Consider the following 17,027-nt stretch of genomic DNA (forward strand, 5'->3'; position numbering starts at 1 on the left):
ACAATACTTTACCCAGGGCAACAGAGTGAGACTCTGTCTCAAACAAACAAACAAACAAAACATTGAAGTTCTAACCCTTAGTATTTCAGAATGTAACCTGGAAGTAAGGTCTTTACAGAAGTGATCAAGTTAAAATGAAGTCATTAGGGCATCCTTAACCCCAGGATGACTGATGTTCCTATAAAAAGAGAGAATCTGGACATAAACACACACAGAGAGAAGATGACATGAAGTCAAAGAGAACACCATCTGTAAGAAATGTCTAAGGCTACTAGAAGCCAGGAAGGAGACATGGAACTCATTCTCCTTCATAACTCTCCGAAGGAACAAACCCTGCTGGTACCTTCGTGCAGAACTTTTGTGGTCTCCAGACCTGAAACTCAATACTTTTCTGTTATTTAAGCCACCCAATTTGTGATATTTTTGTTATAGTAGATCTAGGAAACTAATACAGCAGGCTATGTGGTCAATTGCACAGAATTTTGTAAGTAGAGTGTCCGATACATTCCAGGATATATGTTCACTGTAAATGGTGTTTTCCTGGCATGAGTCAAGGACCTTGGTTAGTTACATGCTTGTTATTTATCGAAGGTCTCTTTTGGCTCACCAAACAGATAATACTTGTTATTGTTGAGTTCACCACCTAGAGTTGGAAAAAACCTGTTTTTATGTACACACTTTTCTTGTCTTGTTTTTTTTTTTTTGTTGTTAGACAGAGTCTCACTTTCTTTCCCCTGGTAAAGTGCTACAATGTCATAGCTCATAGCAACCTTAAACTCTGGGGCTCAAGTGATCCTTTGCCTCAGCCTCCCAAGTAGCTGAGTACAGGCACCTACCACAAAGCCCAGCTATTTTTTAAAGAGGGGGTCTTGGTCTTGCTCAGGCTGCTATTGAACTCCTGAGCTCAAGCAATCCACCTGCCTTGGCCTCCCAGAGTGCTGGGATTGCAGGCATGAGCCCTGGTGCCCAGCCCTGTATACGCTTTTCATGTCAAACCAGAGACAGTACACTGGTAGCCTGTTTATAAGCATTTTGTTTTGCCCAGACAGTGTTTTAAAAATAGGGGAGGGCCAGGTGCAGTGGCTCATATCTGTAATCCTAGCTTCTGGGAGGCCGAAGCAGGTGGATTGCTTGAGCTCATGAGTTGGAGACCAGCCGGAGCAAAAGTGAGACCCCGTCTCTACTAAAAATAGAAAAACTGAGGCAAGAGGATTGCTTGAGCTTGAGTTGGAGGCTGCTATGAGCTATGATGCCACAGCACTCTACTCAGGGTGACAGCTCAAGACTCTGTCTCAAATAAAAAAATAAAAAATAGAAATGGGGGGAAATTACTTGCTCACTTATATTTATTTATTTATTTTTGATACACAGCCTCAACCTGTCCTCTGGGTAGAGTGCCGTGCCATCACAGCTCACAGCAACCTCCAACTCCTGGGCTCAAGCTATTCTCCTGCCTCCACCTCCCAAGTAGCTGGGACTACAGGTGCCTGACACAACAATGCCTGGCTATTTTTTGGTTGCAGCTGTCATTGTTGTTTGGAGGGCCTGGGCTGGATTTGAACCCACCAGCTCAGGTGTATGTGGCTGGTGCCTTAGCCACTTGAGCCACAGGTGCTGAGCCACTCACTAAATTTATAATGAGATTTCTTATTAACTTTTCTAAATGCTATAGTTTGAATGTCCTCTGCAAAACTCATATTGAAATATAATTGCCATTATGACAGCATTGAGAATTGGGACCTGTAAGAGGTAACTGGGTCATGAGGGCTCTGGCCTCATGAATGGATTTGCTTTTATTGTTTTTTAAGGAATGGGTTAGTTATCTTGGGAGTCAGTTCCTGATAAAATGATGAATTTGGCCTGGTTTCTTCTCTCTGTCTTGTATGTTCACTTCTGTCTTCATCATTTCTGTGATGGGATGACCCTTGCCAGATGCCAGTGCTATGCTCTTGGACTTCCCAGTCTTCAGAACTGTGAACCAAATAAACTTTTGTTCATTATAAACTACCCAGTCTGTGGTATTTTGTCATAGCAGCAGAAGATGAAATAAGACATTGGATTTCTAGTTTTGCCAAAAAAATGAAAAAAATCTGCATTGCCTCATGTCTGCAGTTGGCTGTTGCTAAAGGCCTGTTGCTTCCTTTAGTCAGGCCATGAGCATTTATGTCAGTTGCATAACCACCAGGCCCACTTACTTGGCTGGGTCTATAAATCCTATCCTATAGCAAAGTAGGGAAAGAAGAGAGCTACTGTTTGCTAAGCACCACTATATAGCAGATAATTCCCACTTGAGGACCTGGAAGAATGGAGTTGCTATTTGCCATGAAGAAGTTATAGGAAGAGGGGATTCAGGAGACAAAACCAGGAATTTGGTTTTGGACAAGTTGATCATAAGCTGTGTACTGGACATCCAAAGGAAATGTTGAGTAAGCCGTTAGGTACAAGTGGGACTTCCTGGGATATGTCTGGCCGACATTGGTCTCATAACATTATAAGGCCAATGACTCCCAAATATTTATGGTTATGGTGGATTCTAGTTAAGACTGTTGGTATGGCTGTGTCTCCAGAAAAGGGAGTGGTAAGTTTCTGCTGCTGCCTCTTTATCTCTGATCATGGAGTAGCCATAGTCTTAGTTCCACTGCTTGCATCCCCCTGGATTCAGACATCATTGCTTTGAATCCCTACCCAGTATAATAAGGCTCACTGTATTTGCCCGCTGTATTAAGTCTTCTATCTGGTAAGCTGTAGAGACAAATCGGAATCAGGGTCTAAACCTATACCTGGAGCTCTTTCTTCCATGTCCTCCATGCCAGTTTTTGTCAAGGCTACCTTTCAAAAGCCCATTCTTCTTGCTTTCTTGGGAATTTTAATTTCTTCCTTAATTTCAGAAATGAAATATCATATCCTCGCTTACTTTCTGTGGCAAGAATGTTAGTGCTGAAAAATAATAGCGAACATCCCAGGCGCCAACCACTAGGCGTATTTTGCTCTAAGTAATTCTTTTTTTTTTTGTAGAGACAGAGTTTCACTTTATCGCCCTCGGTAGAGTGCCGCGGCGTCTCAGCTCACAGCAACCTCCAGCTCTTGGGCTTAGGCGATTCTCTTGCTTCAGTTTCCCGAGTAGCCGGGATTACAGGCACCTGCCACAACGCCCAGCTTTTTGTTGCAAGCTTGGCCGGTGCCGGTTTGAACCGGCCACTCTTGGTATATGGGGCCGGCGCCTTACCCACTGAGCAACAGCCCGCTCTAAGCAATTCTTATTTGCACCCTGCCAGCCCAGGTTACTGTCCCCAGGAATTCCATCCGCCACACTTCCAAACTTTTCCCGTTCCCAATTCAGTTCACGTCAGACTCTCAGCGTGGCTCGGGACTGCAGTACCATGGTCTAGGGACAGGAGAGAAGGCATGCTCTCAAGTAGCTGTGACCAGGCGGACACTCCAGAGTTGCAGACCTGGGAAGTTCTGGGTGGAATTCAAGGGCCACGCTTTGTCCAGGGCTCCTGCGTTCTCCTTCTTCCCCGCCCCGTGAGCCCCCTCCTCTGGGGGGCGGAGCCTACTGCTCCCGCGCCCGCCTCCCCGGCTGCGCGCGACTGCGAGCCGCGGTCACGTGAGCGCGGTGCGGCGAAGGAGGGGCCGTGATTTCCGGGCGGCGGAAGGAAACGCGGCCGCGTGAGAACGAGGCGATTTGAAAACACGCTCCGGGAGCTAGAGGCTGAGGTCTGCGGCGCACGCTGTCGGCCGGTGGGCTTCGGCTCCCTCACTTCTCTTCTCTGCCATCGCGCCCCGGCCTCGGCCGGCCTCTCAGGTGAGCGGCCGCCGCGCATCCGGCCGAGGCCTCCCCGGGCGCGGGACGGCGCGTGGGGGTATCGCCCCCAGCTCGCGGCCCAGGCGGGCAGGGTCGCGGATGGCCGGTATGCACCCGCTGCGTCCCGCGGCGGCGTTCTTTCGGAGTCGGGCCTGGGTGCAGAGCTGCGCGGTGCGGAGGCGGGGCCCCCTTGGGCGTTTGAACCTCCTCAAGTGATCCGACAGGTTCGCGCGGTTTCGGGTCCGAGAGTTTTAGGCCAGTGTGCGTAGATCGGGCCCCACTTCCCCGACTGAGATCCTGACGGGCATCCAAAGGAGTCGCAGGAGCGATAGTTTGCCAAAACCCACGGTGTCTTCACTTATGGGATGCAGGACTGAAAACCGGGTGGGGATGCGCAGTCGATCCCTCATCTGTCCTCTCGCAGCTCCGGCGGGCAGATTTCGACGAGCCGGACCGGACAGTCAGTGTGGAGTCGCCCTGGCCTGGGGCACTTGATTTCTGGGAAGTCTGGCCCCTGTGATTGGCCCCTCAGCAAAGTTTGGAGGAACGCAAGAGAAAAAGGGGTTGGAGAGGAAATGATCAGAGGCCGAGTGCAGTGTGCTTGCTCTGTTTTTGGGAAGAGAAAGTGGAAATGAAGAAAGGTATATAATATAAGGTGGCAGGCAAAGGAGTTGGCATTCAATTCATTTGAAAACTTAATACTCTCGGATATGCTTTTTGATGAAATTAGTTAAGACTTTCACTTAGGAGTCTTGTGAAATTAACTTTTAAAACTGTTGGAGCTTTGTAACGTTTAAGAGGACCCGTGATGTGAGTTCAGCTCCGGAATCTGGAGTTCCTACCTTATACTCAAAACCGGCTACTGTGAAGGTAGCAAAATGGAAGTGTTTGATTTGCTGGGCTGTGAAAATACAACTGAAGAGTTTCTAGTATGGAAATACGCGGTGTCCCTTAAAAAAAAATCTTACCAGTTTTAAAAGTCGAGGAAGGGCATTCAATCCTCTTAATTTTCTTAATAGAAAACATTAGTATGACTAATACAAAGTGATAGACAATGTGACATAAAGTTGGCAGTAGACAGTATGTTGGCTCTCCATCACGTAGTTAATGGCTAAGTAAAGCCCAGAGGATTGGGGGGGGGGAAAGAGAATTTTTCTGAAAGTTTTGTACCATTTACTTTTCTGTCTGGTACTAGTGGTAATTGTAGGAAAAACTCACACAATGTGCAGCTTAATTAGTGAATCCTATTCTTAAAAAAATTTTTTTTGGAGACAGTCTCGCTGTGTTTCCTGGGTAGAGTACCCTGCATCATAGCTCACAGCAACCTCAAACTCTTGGGTTCAGGCGATCTTCTTGCCTCAGTTTTTCTATTTTTAGTAGAGATGGGGTCTGACTCTTGCTCAGACTAGTCTAGAACCCTTGAGCTCGAGCAATCCCTCCACCTCAGCCTCCCAGAGTACTAGGATTACAGGTGGGAGCTAGGATTACCACACCTGGCTTGTGAAACCCATTTTTGTATTAAAAGAGGCCTGCTGAGGATTGGTATCTTCTTTTCAGGCTTTATTTCCTTACTTTTTTGTTGTTGTTGTTTGTTTAAAAAGGCTAGAGTAAGTAGAGGTGTTGGTGGGCTGGGCTGAAATTTGGAATTGGGACAAATGAAAGGCATTTTGCTACCCAGTCTGAAGTCCTCATGTAAATTACAGCGTGTTGTATAACAAAACTGGTTGGTTCATTCTTGCCAATGAATCCCTGTTCAACTTTTTTTTGTTGTTGTTGCACTTTGGCTGGTATATGGGGCTGGCGCCCTACTCACTGAGCCACAAGCGCCGCTTGTTCAACTTCTGAATGGAATGACTTACAAATTTTTCTGAACCTCATTGTTGACATGGGTTTAGTACCACCCAGTTTGAATGGCTTTTCTGAGTATAGAATGCTAATGTGCATAATAATTTTGTGCTTTGTATGTACCGATCCTGAGACTTCAGGAACGTGTACATGTTTGTGCTTATAAATATATATGTATTTATATTCAACAGTCTACCAGACATAGTTCTGAGTGTTTTATAATTATGAACTCGCTTACTTGTGACAAATGTATGATATTGTTATCCCTATTTTGTCAATAGAAACTGAGGTACTATAGTGTACTGCTCCAAAGTGCCACAGAGTCTGTATGAGAACCTAATCAGTCCGACTCTAGAACTAGCTCTTAACCAACTCCTGCCTCCTGGGGATGTAATGTAAAATCATGCAGTCAAGTAAATTTGGATGTAATGCAGCTGATTGGTTCTGGATCTTTTGTACTTGAGGCTGGAACTTAAGTTACTTAGTCTTGTGCCATCCCTTTTATTAATCTTGCAATAATACAAACTTCCATTCTACTCAAATGTTTTATACTCCCATTAGTAGCTTTTTGATTTTTCTATAGTTTGGTCCAGGATAATTATGATACACCAGGAAACCAGGAAGAGTTTTATTTATTCCAAGATACTTAACCTACTCAAGTGTGTGTAAGTAGAAGGCAGAATTATTTTGGTGGCATGTAGAAGAGTTCCACTGGTTCCAGGTAAAGGAGGCTATTTTCTAAAGCAGAGATTAGCTTGTGGGAAGATAAAGCTGGGGAGGATGAATGTGGCCATATCATGAAGGACCTAAATATGCCATGCTAAGGAATTTGTTCCATGTGTGAGTACCTGAGTCTTTGGTCAGATCTGTGTTTAGAAAGAAGGCCATTATCTTAAGTGAAATAAGTCATACAGAGAAAGACAAATTCCACGTTGCTGCTTATAAGTGGGCGCTAAATAACATGTACACCTGCACGTAGAGCAGTGATTTGCAACTGGTATGCCATAAAAACTTAAATATCATTCATTAAATTATTTTCAAAAGAAAAAAAAGAAAGTTCTCTAGTGACAGGCCAGTGAACTAGGGAGTACACTGTAGAGACAAAGCAAGAATTCCACTGAGGAAGGTATTGAATAGTCTAGGTAGAAATAAAGGACTTCTTTAAAGTAGTGGACTTGTAAGAGACGCCGATCAAAGTTTTTTCAGTAGGCTTGGATATAATTTGAAAGAATGTGGTATAGAGGGGGAGGAGCTTCGCCTGAGTTGGTATAGTAGTGGCCTAGCTGGTCTTTTTTCCTTATCCTTCTGTTATATTATACTTCCTTTTGCCTTTCTTTTTTGGCGGTGGGAATACTGTTTGCTATTTATATCTAATCTGAACTTTTCCTGGTGTTCAAAACAGTGGTAGCTTCACTTTTTGCCTATACCAGGCTTATCTACTCCAGATCTTTACCTTGTTTTTCTTGCTCATGAAACACCCATTATTGTCCTTGTTGCATATCTGAATCGTAACCTATTTTTCAAGCATTCAGCTTAGGTTCATGAAACTTTTTGTTATAGGCTGCATTAAATAATAATGGTTTTTGAATTAAGCTTTGTTCTGCTAGGGATTCCACAGGAGCTTATCAGGACCAGAAGCTTACCATTAGATACAAGGTATAGCTCTCGCAAGTCTGTGCTGCTCCTCTGCCCACAAAGAAAAATACAGACATTTCAAAAGGTTTCTATTTAGCACATTGGTTGACAAATTTGCTCAAAGAAACCTTGCAAAACCAGTGGCAAGTTTGTTGCCTTATTGTCAGTGACTCCTGTTTATAATATTTCTAGACCAAGCTGGTTTTTCTGTACTTTTTAAATATTGTTTTTCATTTAATTTTTGATCTTTTGGTATAAACACTGTTGGTGTTGATTCTGTATTATGTTTAAAGTAAATTTTGGTATAATGTAAGTGTTAGAAAATATCTTTATTATTTTATCATTTATTCTTGTTTTTAAATTAATTCTTTTCATCGTAGTACTCAAGAATGACCAAAAAAAGAAAACGCCAAGATGATTTTCAAAAGATAAAACTAAAAGTTGGTAAAAAGAAGCCTAGGTTAGAAAATGCTACTACAACAAATTTTAAAACGAAGACTATACATGTCCCTGAGCAACTCAAAGAGGATGGAACACTTCCAACAAACAATAGGAAACTTAACATAAAGGTAAACCATAAATCTTGCTTTGATAAAGTAGGATTTTCATTGAAGTCATGTAGAATGTTACGTTTTTGACTCAACATAAATAGAAATTAGTTTGCATAGACTTAGGGTGATAGAGTTTATTGATGTTTGGAGTTTATCTGTTAACCCAAATGTGATTGTGTAACTGAATCTTTCCCACTGTCTCCAGAAAGTTTTGCTAAATTAAAGATACAGCGATTTCACCCTAACGGACTTGATGACTTAATATATATCTATTTCTAGATAAAATTATTCTTATGCTTAACTTTTTGATATGTTTGACATTTAGGTTTTTTGTTTTTTTGAGACAGAATCTTACTTTGTTGCTCTTGGTAGAGTGCTGTGGCTTCCTAGTTCACAGCAACCTCAAACTCTTGGGCCCAAGTGATTTTCTTGCCTCAGGCTTCCAGGTATTGAGGCCTTACAAGTGTCTGCTGCAATGCCCAACAATTTTTTTCTTTTTTTGTTTAAGAGACAGGGGTCTCCTTCTTGCTCTGGCTGGTCTCCAACTCTTGAACTCGAGTTTTCCACCCTCTTCTGCCTCCCACAGTCCTAGGATTATAGGCAAGAGCCACAGTGCCGAGCCGTGTTTGACATTCAAGTTTTGATGAACAATTTTCTAGCCGTTTTTGGTGGCTGATTAGGATAAGATTATGTCATTTATTTTTGAACCAATATAGCACATAGCTTATTATAGGTTCATAGTAAATGCCTGAAGTCAGTTGAAGTTTGTGCAATAGTGTTGCTTAAGAATTTGATAGCTTTATAGAGATATCATTTAAAGATAATAAAATTCACCCATTTAAGTATAAAATTCAGTGGGTTTTAGTATGTTTGTAGTTATGCTCATATAACCATAATCTAATTTTAGAACACTTTTATCACTCCAGAAAGAAGCCATTTACCTTTTGGAAGTCACTCCCCTGCCCTAGGCAACCACTAATGTACTTTCTATCTCTATAGACTTACTTATTCTGGGCATTTCATGTAAATGGAATCATTTATGTGGTTTTTTTGTTACTGGTCTTTCACTTAACATGTTTTGGAGGGTCATACACGTTGTGGTATGTATCAGAATAGTACTTCATTTCCTTTGTGTTGTATATGGTATTCCATTACATTGCTGTGTCACATTTTGTTGATTACTCAGCAGTTGAGTGGTGGACATTTGGTTTGTTTCCACTTTTTTGGCCTTATGAATAATGCTGTTACGAACATTTGTGTATAGGTCTTAGTTATACATTTTTCTAGTTTTCTTAAGCTCTGAAGTTTAGTACTAAAAAGATATTCAAAGTTATGTATTTTCAGAGATTTTATAAATTATTGTGCAAATAAAATTGTCAAGTTGTGTACTTTGAATAAAACAAATACTCTGTGAAAGACCATTTAAAACAGGCAGAAAGGGCCTGTTGAGAGTGTATAAATGCACCTATCCTGATTGATGCATATCCATCTTTAGTAAATGGTGGTGATCATTGTTAAATCAAGTGCCTAAGCCTGTGTGCAGGCTAATGTAAAAAAGAGAAAGTCCTAAGTAAAATTATGTAATATTTTTATTAATCTAAAAATATTTTTAAAAATAAAATGTTTTGAATACAACCTTTTTGGAAGGAAGTATGGAGAACCCTCAAATAATCAAGCTAGATCTTCCATTTGATCCTGCAGTCCCATTACTGGGCATCTACACAGAAGGAAAATAATCCTTTTATCATAAGAACATTTGCACTAGACTGTTTCTCGCAGCTCAATTGACAATGAAATGTGGAAACGACCTAAATGCCCACCAACCCAGGAGTGGATTAACAAACTCTGGTATATATATACCATGGAATACTATTTAGCCATTAAAAAGCTAGAGATTTTACATCCTTTGTATTAACCTGGATGGAAGTGGAACACATTATTCTTGTAAAGCATCACAAGAATGGAGAAGTATGAATCCTATGTACTCAATTTTGATATGAGGACAATTAATGACCTGGTACATGGTTGGGGGTGGAGGAAGGGGAGAGCGGAGAGAAAAAGAGAAGAGGGGGATGGGGGAAAGGAAGAGCAGAGAGGGAAGGAAGGATGGGGGTGAGAGAAGGGAAGAGCAGAGAGAGGGAAGGAAAGGGGGTGGGGTCTCGGTGTATGACATACCTTTAGCGGGTAAGACACAATTATAAGAGGGACTTTACCTAACAAATGCAATTAGTGTAACCTAATGTACCCTCAGTGAATCCCCAACAATAATAAAAAAAAAGTTTTGATCTTTAGTAAAGCTAAATAATATTTAAAAAATACTCATCGAAGCACTTTTCCCTAAGGAGTGGCAGTTCATTAGTATAGTTTTAGTTAATATATTTAGGTGAAAATAATCCCTATGTATGTGTACACCTAAAATCTGTATTTTTATTTACAGGATTTGCTGTCACAAATGCATCACTACAATGCTGGGGTTAAACAAAGTGCTCTTCTTGGACTTAAAGACCTTTTGTCTCAATACCCATTTATAATTGATGCACACCTTTCAAACATATTAAGTGAAGTGACTGCTGTGTTTACAGATAAAGATGCTAATGTACGATTAGCAGCAGTTCAACTTCTTCAATTCCTGGCCCCCAAAATACGAGCTGAACAAATTTCTCCATTTTTTCCTTTGGTAAGTGCCCATCTCTCTAGTGCCATGACTCACATTACTGAAGGAATTCAGGAGGACTCTTTAAAAGTTTTGGACATTCTGCTGGAACAGTACCCAGCTCTAATTACTGGCCGTAGCAGTATATTGCTTAAGAATTTTGTAGAACTTATTTCTCATCAGCAGCTGTCCAAAGGACTGATAAATAGAGACAGATCCCAGTCCTGGATACTTTCTGTAAATCCTAATCGGAGACTCACTTCTCAGCAGTGGAGGCTGAAAGTCTTAGTGAGACTCAGTAAATTCCTTCAGGCCTTGGCAGATGGATCCAGTAGGTTGAGAGAAAGTGAAGGACTTCAGGAACAAAAAGAAAATCCCCATGCCACTAGCAACTCCATTTTTATCAACTGGAAGGAACATGCCAACGACCAGCAACACATCCAGGTTTATGAAAATGGGGGTTCACAGCCAAATGTCAGTTCACAGTTCAGGCTACGGTAAGAAGGATTTCAGTTATGTCCACACTCAGTTTTCCTATATTGAATTATAACTGCTGACCATTGATGGCTAATGGTGGGAAGACATACAGTTGTCTTTCATAGTTTTCATATAGTTGTTCATGATTTGATTTGCTTTACTAATGGGAGGAGTCATTTGAAAGTATGTTAATTTATTAATTTCTAGTAAAGCCTAATGAGAAGTAAAACTTAATAGATACATCATCTCTGTTGGCTTTGTCATCTTAGAATATCATTTTTCTTACTAGTCTTGATCAATGTAATTATCAGTTCATGGTGCTTCATTTTGCTGATACTTTAATATTTAAATTAAGAGGTAAATATTTTTTTAATCATTAAAAATTTTTTTCCTTCATTCTTTCCCTTCCTTATTAGGTACCCAGTTGGGGGACTAAACAATGTGGATGAAGGCCTATCATCTACTGAAAGCCTGAAAGGATTTATTGAGATAATAATTCCGTTGCTGATTGAGTGCTGGATTGAAGCTGTGCCTCCACAACTAGCTGCTTCTGTCAGAAATGGTGTAGAACGGGAACCTCTACAGGTTATGCAGCAAATTCTTAATATTATTTCTCTTCTGTGGAAACTCTCTAAACAGCACGATGAAACCCATAACTTGGTGAGAGAACTAACAGGTTCTTTATTTTCTTTCTTTCTTTTTTTTTTTTAAATTAAATCATAACTGTGCACATTAATGCATTTATGGGGTACAGTGTGCTGATTTATATACAATTGGGAATGCTTACATCAAACTGGTTAACATAGCCTTCACCTCACTTAATTATTGTGTTAAGACATTTATACTCGGGTGCAGTGGCTCAGTGGGTAGGGCGCTGGCCCCATATACCAAGGCTGGGGGGTTCAAACTCAGCCCCGACCAAACTGCAACAAAAAAATAGCCGGGCATTGTGGTGAGTGCCTGTAGTCCCAGCTCCTCGGGATGCTGAGGCAAGAGAATTGCCTAAGCCCAGGAGTTAGAGGTTGCTATGAGCTGTGACGCCACAGCACTCTACCGAGGGTGATAAAGTGAGACTGTCTCTATAAATAAATAAAGACATTTATACTCTTTTTTTTTTAAGAGACAGAGTCTTATTTTGTTGCCCTCAGTAGAGTGCTGTGGCATCACAGCTCACAGCAACCTCCAGCTCCTGGGCTTAAGCGATTCTCTTGCCTCAGCCTCCTGAGTAGGTTGGGACTACAACGCTCACCACAACGCCCAGCTATTTTTTTGTTGCAGTTTGACTGGGGCCAGGTTCGAATCCACCACCGTCTGTATATGGGGCCGGCTCCCTACTCACTGAGCCACAGACATCGCCTCTATAGTCTACTCTTTTTTTTTTTTTTTGTGGTTTTTGGCCGGGGCTGGGTTTGAACCCGCCACCTCCGGCATATGGGACTGGCGCCGCCCTTGAGCTACAGGCGCCGCCCGGTAGTCTACTCTTAATATAGATTTGACTTGTACCCTTGCAATATGTTCCATAGGTGCGATCCCACCAATTACCTTCACTCCACCTGGCCTCCTCCCTCTCTTCCCCTCCTCTCCCTTTCCTGGTCCCGACTTCATTCTGGGCTATAGTTGTGTTTTATCTATCATTTGTATGAAAGTGTGAGTGATTATATATTGGTTTCATAATAGTACTGAGTACATTGGATACTTTTTCTATCCTAAGAGGGAAGATTAGAAATCAGCTTATTACTACAAATGGGTTATATGTTTTCCAAAAAATAACTCAGGGTTTAACTATAAACTTGAAAAAAACTACAAATTAAAATAATTTTATGAAGTTATCTGAATATATTTAATGTTTTTTAGAGTAAAATGTATAACTCAGGGGCGGGGCCTGTGGCTCAGTCAGTAAGGCGTCAGCCCCATATACCGAGGGTGGCGGGTTCAAACCCGGCCCCGGCTGAATTGCAACCAAAAAATAGCCGAGCGTTGTGGCGGGCGCCTGTAGTCCCAGCTACTCGGGAGGCTGAGGCAAGAGAATCGCTTAAGCCCAGGAGTTGGAGGTTGCTGTGAGCTGTGTGAGGCCATAGCACTCTACCAAGGGCCATAAAGTGAGACTCTGTCTCTACAAAAAAAAAAAAAAAAAATGTATAACTCAATATGCTTGATTCCATTTATTTTTATTAGATATAATTGACAGTTGTGTTACAGTGCGTTTATGCAAATTGACTATGTAGGAACATTCTAGTTTCTGAAGCTCTCTTATAGGATTAAAAAAGTTGCTTATTAAGTAGTCTTTTGCAGTTTGTTCCACATTGCCAAGTTTAGCAGAAATCGACCAAACTGAAAACCTTATAACCAGCCTTGAAGTGTTTTAAGTCTTGGTCTTTATATAGTGAATGTAGTGTTTCGAGTATGTTATGCTTTTGTTGTGCAGCTAAGGGAGAACAACCTGTGAGATTACATTAGTGCTAAATTAATAATGGGTGCACACTTAAAAAGGACCTGCAGGAGCAAGACTTTAAACCCTGAACTATCTGGTTTACAGAAGAATTCCTATGAGGATTTTTGACGAGGCAGGTGTGAATCCTTGAAGTTGACACTGTATGTGTATTTATAAAACTGAAAAGCAGGGCTTTTTCTTCCTTTTGTTTTGTTTTGTTCTTTTTATTTCATACTGAAGTTTAGAGTAAGTCAGTATGCTCCAAAAATTAGATGAGTGATAAATAGTATTCGATAATCTTGGAAAACATAGAATTTATTAAGATGTATATTTCTTTTAAGAGCTTTGTATTCCTGTTACCCCATTACCCATCATCTGTAAGGATGTTTTTTGAAGTTTTATTTCAAATAGAATGGCATTTTATTGATAGATCTTTATGATCCTTTGTGTCATATGATTCATTGTGTACATTGGGAAAAAGTCATGGTTAGAGGTATAGGATATGATTTTGAGAAAAGCTTGCTTTCCATATAGTAATTAATTTGTGTAGTGTAGGCTAGTGATAGTAGTAATATATATAGCTTCATAAAAGTATGTATTATTTGCAATCTGGAATAGATCTTTTATCATCTGAAAAACTAAAGTAGAAAATAAGAGTAATGATATTCAACATGGACTTTGAGTACTAGTCTTTCCATCATTTTTTATAAGCTTCTTTGGTGTTTGTTTACTTGTGAGCATCATTAACCTTTAGTTACTGCTTTAATAGTAGTGTTTGTATATAGACGTAATAGTAGCGCCAAAATAACAAAATCTGCAAATTCTTTAATTGTGCTGGTTTTGGGTCAGCTGTCATTTCAATAACAAAGTGTCTGAACACTGCTTTAATTTATAATTATTTAAAATAGTATGCTTTAGAACTATTTTGTGCTGTTGTAGCATATACATTTGTTAACAGCTTGTTAACATAGAATACTAAGTTTAAAATTTGTTGAAGATCAGAATACTAATTTGAGATGTTGTATAAAACTGAAATAAACTAAGGATAGTTAATTCAGATAGTAATAATATTTCAGAGCATCCACTGGTGTAATTCTCTTAATTTACCTTGGCGGATTTATGTTGAACTGTAATAACTTGATGAAAACATTATTTTAGTGGAAAAGTATAAAAAATGTAAATTGTTAGCTGTGCAAAATGACATTCAAGTATATTGAATTCAAGTATTTTTTTTTTTTTGCAGTTTTTGGCCGGGGCTGGGTTTGAACCCGCCACCTCTGGCATATGGGGTCAGCTCCCTACTCCTTTGAGCCACAGGTGCCACCTGAATTCAAGTATTTTTTTTTTTTTTTTTTTTGAGACAGAGTGTCACTATGTTGCCCTCCATAGAGTGCCATGGCATGACAGCTCACAGCAACCTCAAACTCTGGGGCTTACGTGATTCTCTTGCCTCAGCCTCCCAAGTAGCTGGGACTACAGGTGCCTACCACAGCACCTGGCTTTTTTGTTGTTGTTGTTGCAGTTGTCATTGTTTTTTTATAAGGCCCGGGCTGGGTTCAAACCTGCCAGCCTCTGTGTATGTGGCCGGTGCCCTAGCCACTGGGCTATGGGTGCTGCCCGACATTAAAATATATTTTAATTAACTATCTTTTTTACCATTCCTACTGTTCTCTTTCTTTACCTTCTTTTTTGTTGACTACTGGTTAAGATATTTGGCATCCTATAACAATCTAATCTTTAAGAGGAACAAAATACATTTCTTGACCTTAAACTCAAATCACACATCACAGGCTGAATTGTAACTCTTTTCTTTTAGAAAATCCATAGGTTTTTCTATTATAAATTGTCATCTGGGTTGGGTACAATCTTAGGACCACTGCTTAAACTTTCAAATGTTAGTGCTGGTAAATGCAATTAGTTTGTTAGTATTTACAACACAGTCAAGACACTTCAAGTGGGTTTTTTTTTTTAACCTTTTTAGTAATTTGAAACTTTGATCCTTGCTTTTGAAAAGAAATCTCAAGGTACATTAAATCACACTTGCAGTAGTGAAGCACACAGATCCTTACTGAGGTTGCTTATTTTTGATATACTGTGTGTAGACATAATGTAATTAAAATGAAAATACAATTTAACATTAACTTTTTAATTTGCTATGGTTTTAGGGTCTTCTGTTCACAGTGTCACCATGAGTATTATACAAATGCGTGCCTTACTTGCTACATTTTTCTTCTCTTTCTTTTTTTTTTTTTTGCAGTTTATGGCCAGGGCTGGGTTTGAACTCGCCACCTCCGGCATTTGAGCCATAGGCGCTGCCCTACATTTTTCTTATATATCTCATTGCTGTTACCTTTTTCCCAGAAGTATTAGAATTTGCATGCAAGCACAATCAGATGCAGTGATGCTTTTTTTGAGGAATTTATTCAAAGATTATTTGGCATCAATAAATGCTGCTAATTAGATTAAAATTTAGTTTCTCAGTCACACTAGCCACATTTCAGATGCTCATTAGCTACATGTGGGTAGTGGTTACTATATTGGATAGTGCAAATACAGAATGATTCTGTCACTGCAACCTGGCTCTGGGGATGTGGAAGCAGACATGATTGGTAAGGTGCTTGGCCCTCATAGTGCCTACCTTCTGGTGGGATTGATCGATAGTAAACAGATAATGTCACCACGAAGAAGAAACATGAAAAAACACGTAAGTAGAGCATGTGGTGAACAGTGAAAGGGAGCTATTTTAGATAGGTTGTTAGGAGGTGCTCTCTGAAGTAAGACATTTGATTGTCACCAGGTGATGAAGGAGAAGTCTTGTCAGGGTCTGGGGGAACAACATTCTAGGCATAGGGAACAACAGGTACAAAAGGCCCTGGAGTAAGAACAAGCTTTGCATATTTGAGGAGTGGCAGGAAGGCCTGTGCAAGTGAGGTAGGAGGGGAATGGTAGAAGATGAGGGAGAAAAGAGTGACAGTGGGCAGATTACTTGTGACTCTGTGGTCCTTAGTAAGAAGTGTGGATTTTAAACTGAGTATGGTGAAAAGACAGAGGAGGGTTTTGAGCATAGAAATGACATGATCTGTAATATGTTTATTTAACTTTAGTAGAATTTATAAAAACAGAATAGTAAGGAATTCCCATGGGATCAACATCCAGTTATAGCAATCATCAGCTCATGGATGACCCATCTTGCCTTAAATATACACTGTATACAGGGGGTACCAAGGAAGTCATACACATTTTAAGAGATCTTGTTGGAAGTAAAATTGATCATGCCCCAAAAGTATGTGGATTACATGTAAAATGGATGTGTGTAGTGAGTCTCTGTACACTGGACCGGTTAGCATACCTTCAACTTTGAAAAGTAATACGTAGATAAGAATTCTTAAATGTGTACACATTAATTTTGGCATACTCTGTATGTGAAGGAGAAGTAGGGAGATTAGTTAGGAGGTCATTAGAGTAATCCAGGTAAGAGATGATGGAGGCTTGGAATAGAATGGTAGCTAGTGTTCGAAGTGATAAGAAGTAGCTGGATCCAGATAAAGCCAGGAGGACTGGTGGTGTGCACAGAGAAGAAAAGAGGCGTCAAGGATGATGCCAATGTACGGTCCAAATGGCGAGCTGACT

At 40.4% G+C, this 17,027-nt stretch overlaps 1 protein-coding gene across 4 annotated transcripts in view; it reads left to right on the forward strand.

The window, feature by feature from the left end:
• The first annotated feature begins 3,709 nt into the window (after positions 1-3,709).
• Positions 3,710-17,027, forward strand: part of TEX10 (testis expressed 10) — a 49,802-nt gene continuing 36,484 nt past the window's right edge. For 2 of the 4 annotated variants that reach the window (XM_053567541.1, XM_053567542.1), the window contains exons 1-4: positions 3,844-4,446; positions 7,666-7,854; positions 10,274-10,986; positions 11,383-11,626. In XM_053567541.1, the coding sequence (XP_053423516.1) occupies positions 7,675-7,854; positions 10,274-10,986; positions 11,383-11,626 (1,137 nt within the window). In that variant the 5' untranslated portion in view covers positions 3,844-4,446; positions 7,666-7,674. Of the gene's footprint in view, positions 3,806-3,833; positions 4,447-7,665; positions 7,855-10,273; positions 10,987-11,382; positions 11,627-17,027 lie in introns of those variants that run through there. The other 2 variants (XM_053567543.1, XM_053567544.1) reach the window with 2 other exon arrangements.

Source organism: Nycticebus coucang, chromosome 2 (genome assembly GCF_027406575.1).
Source record: "Nycticebus coucang isolate mNycCou1 chromosome 2, mNycCou1.pri, whole genome shotgun sequence".
Taxonomy (NCBI): Eukaryota; Metazoa; Chordata; class Mammalia; order Primates; family Lorisidae; genus Nycticebus; species Nycticebus coucang.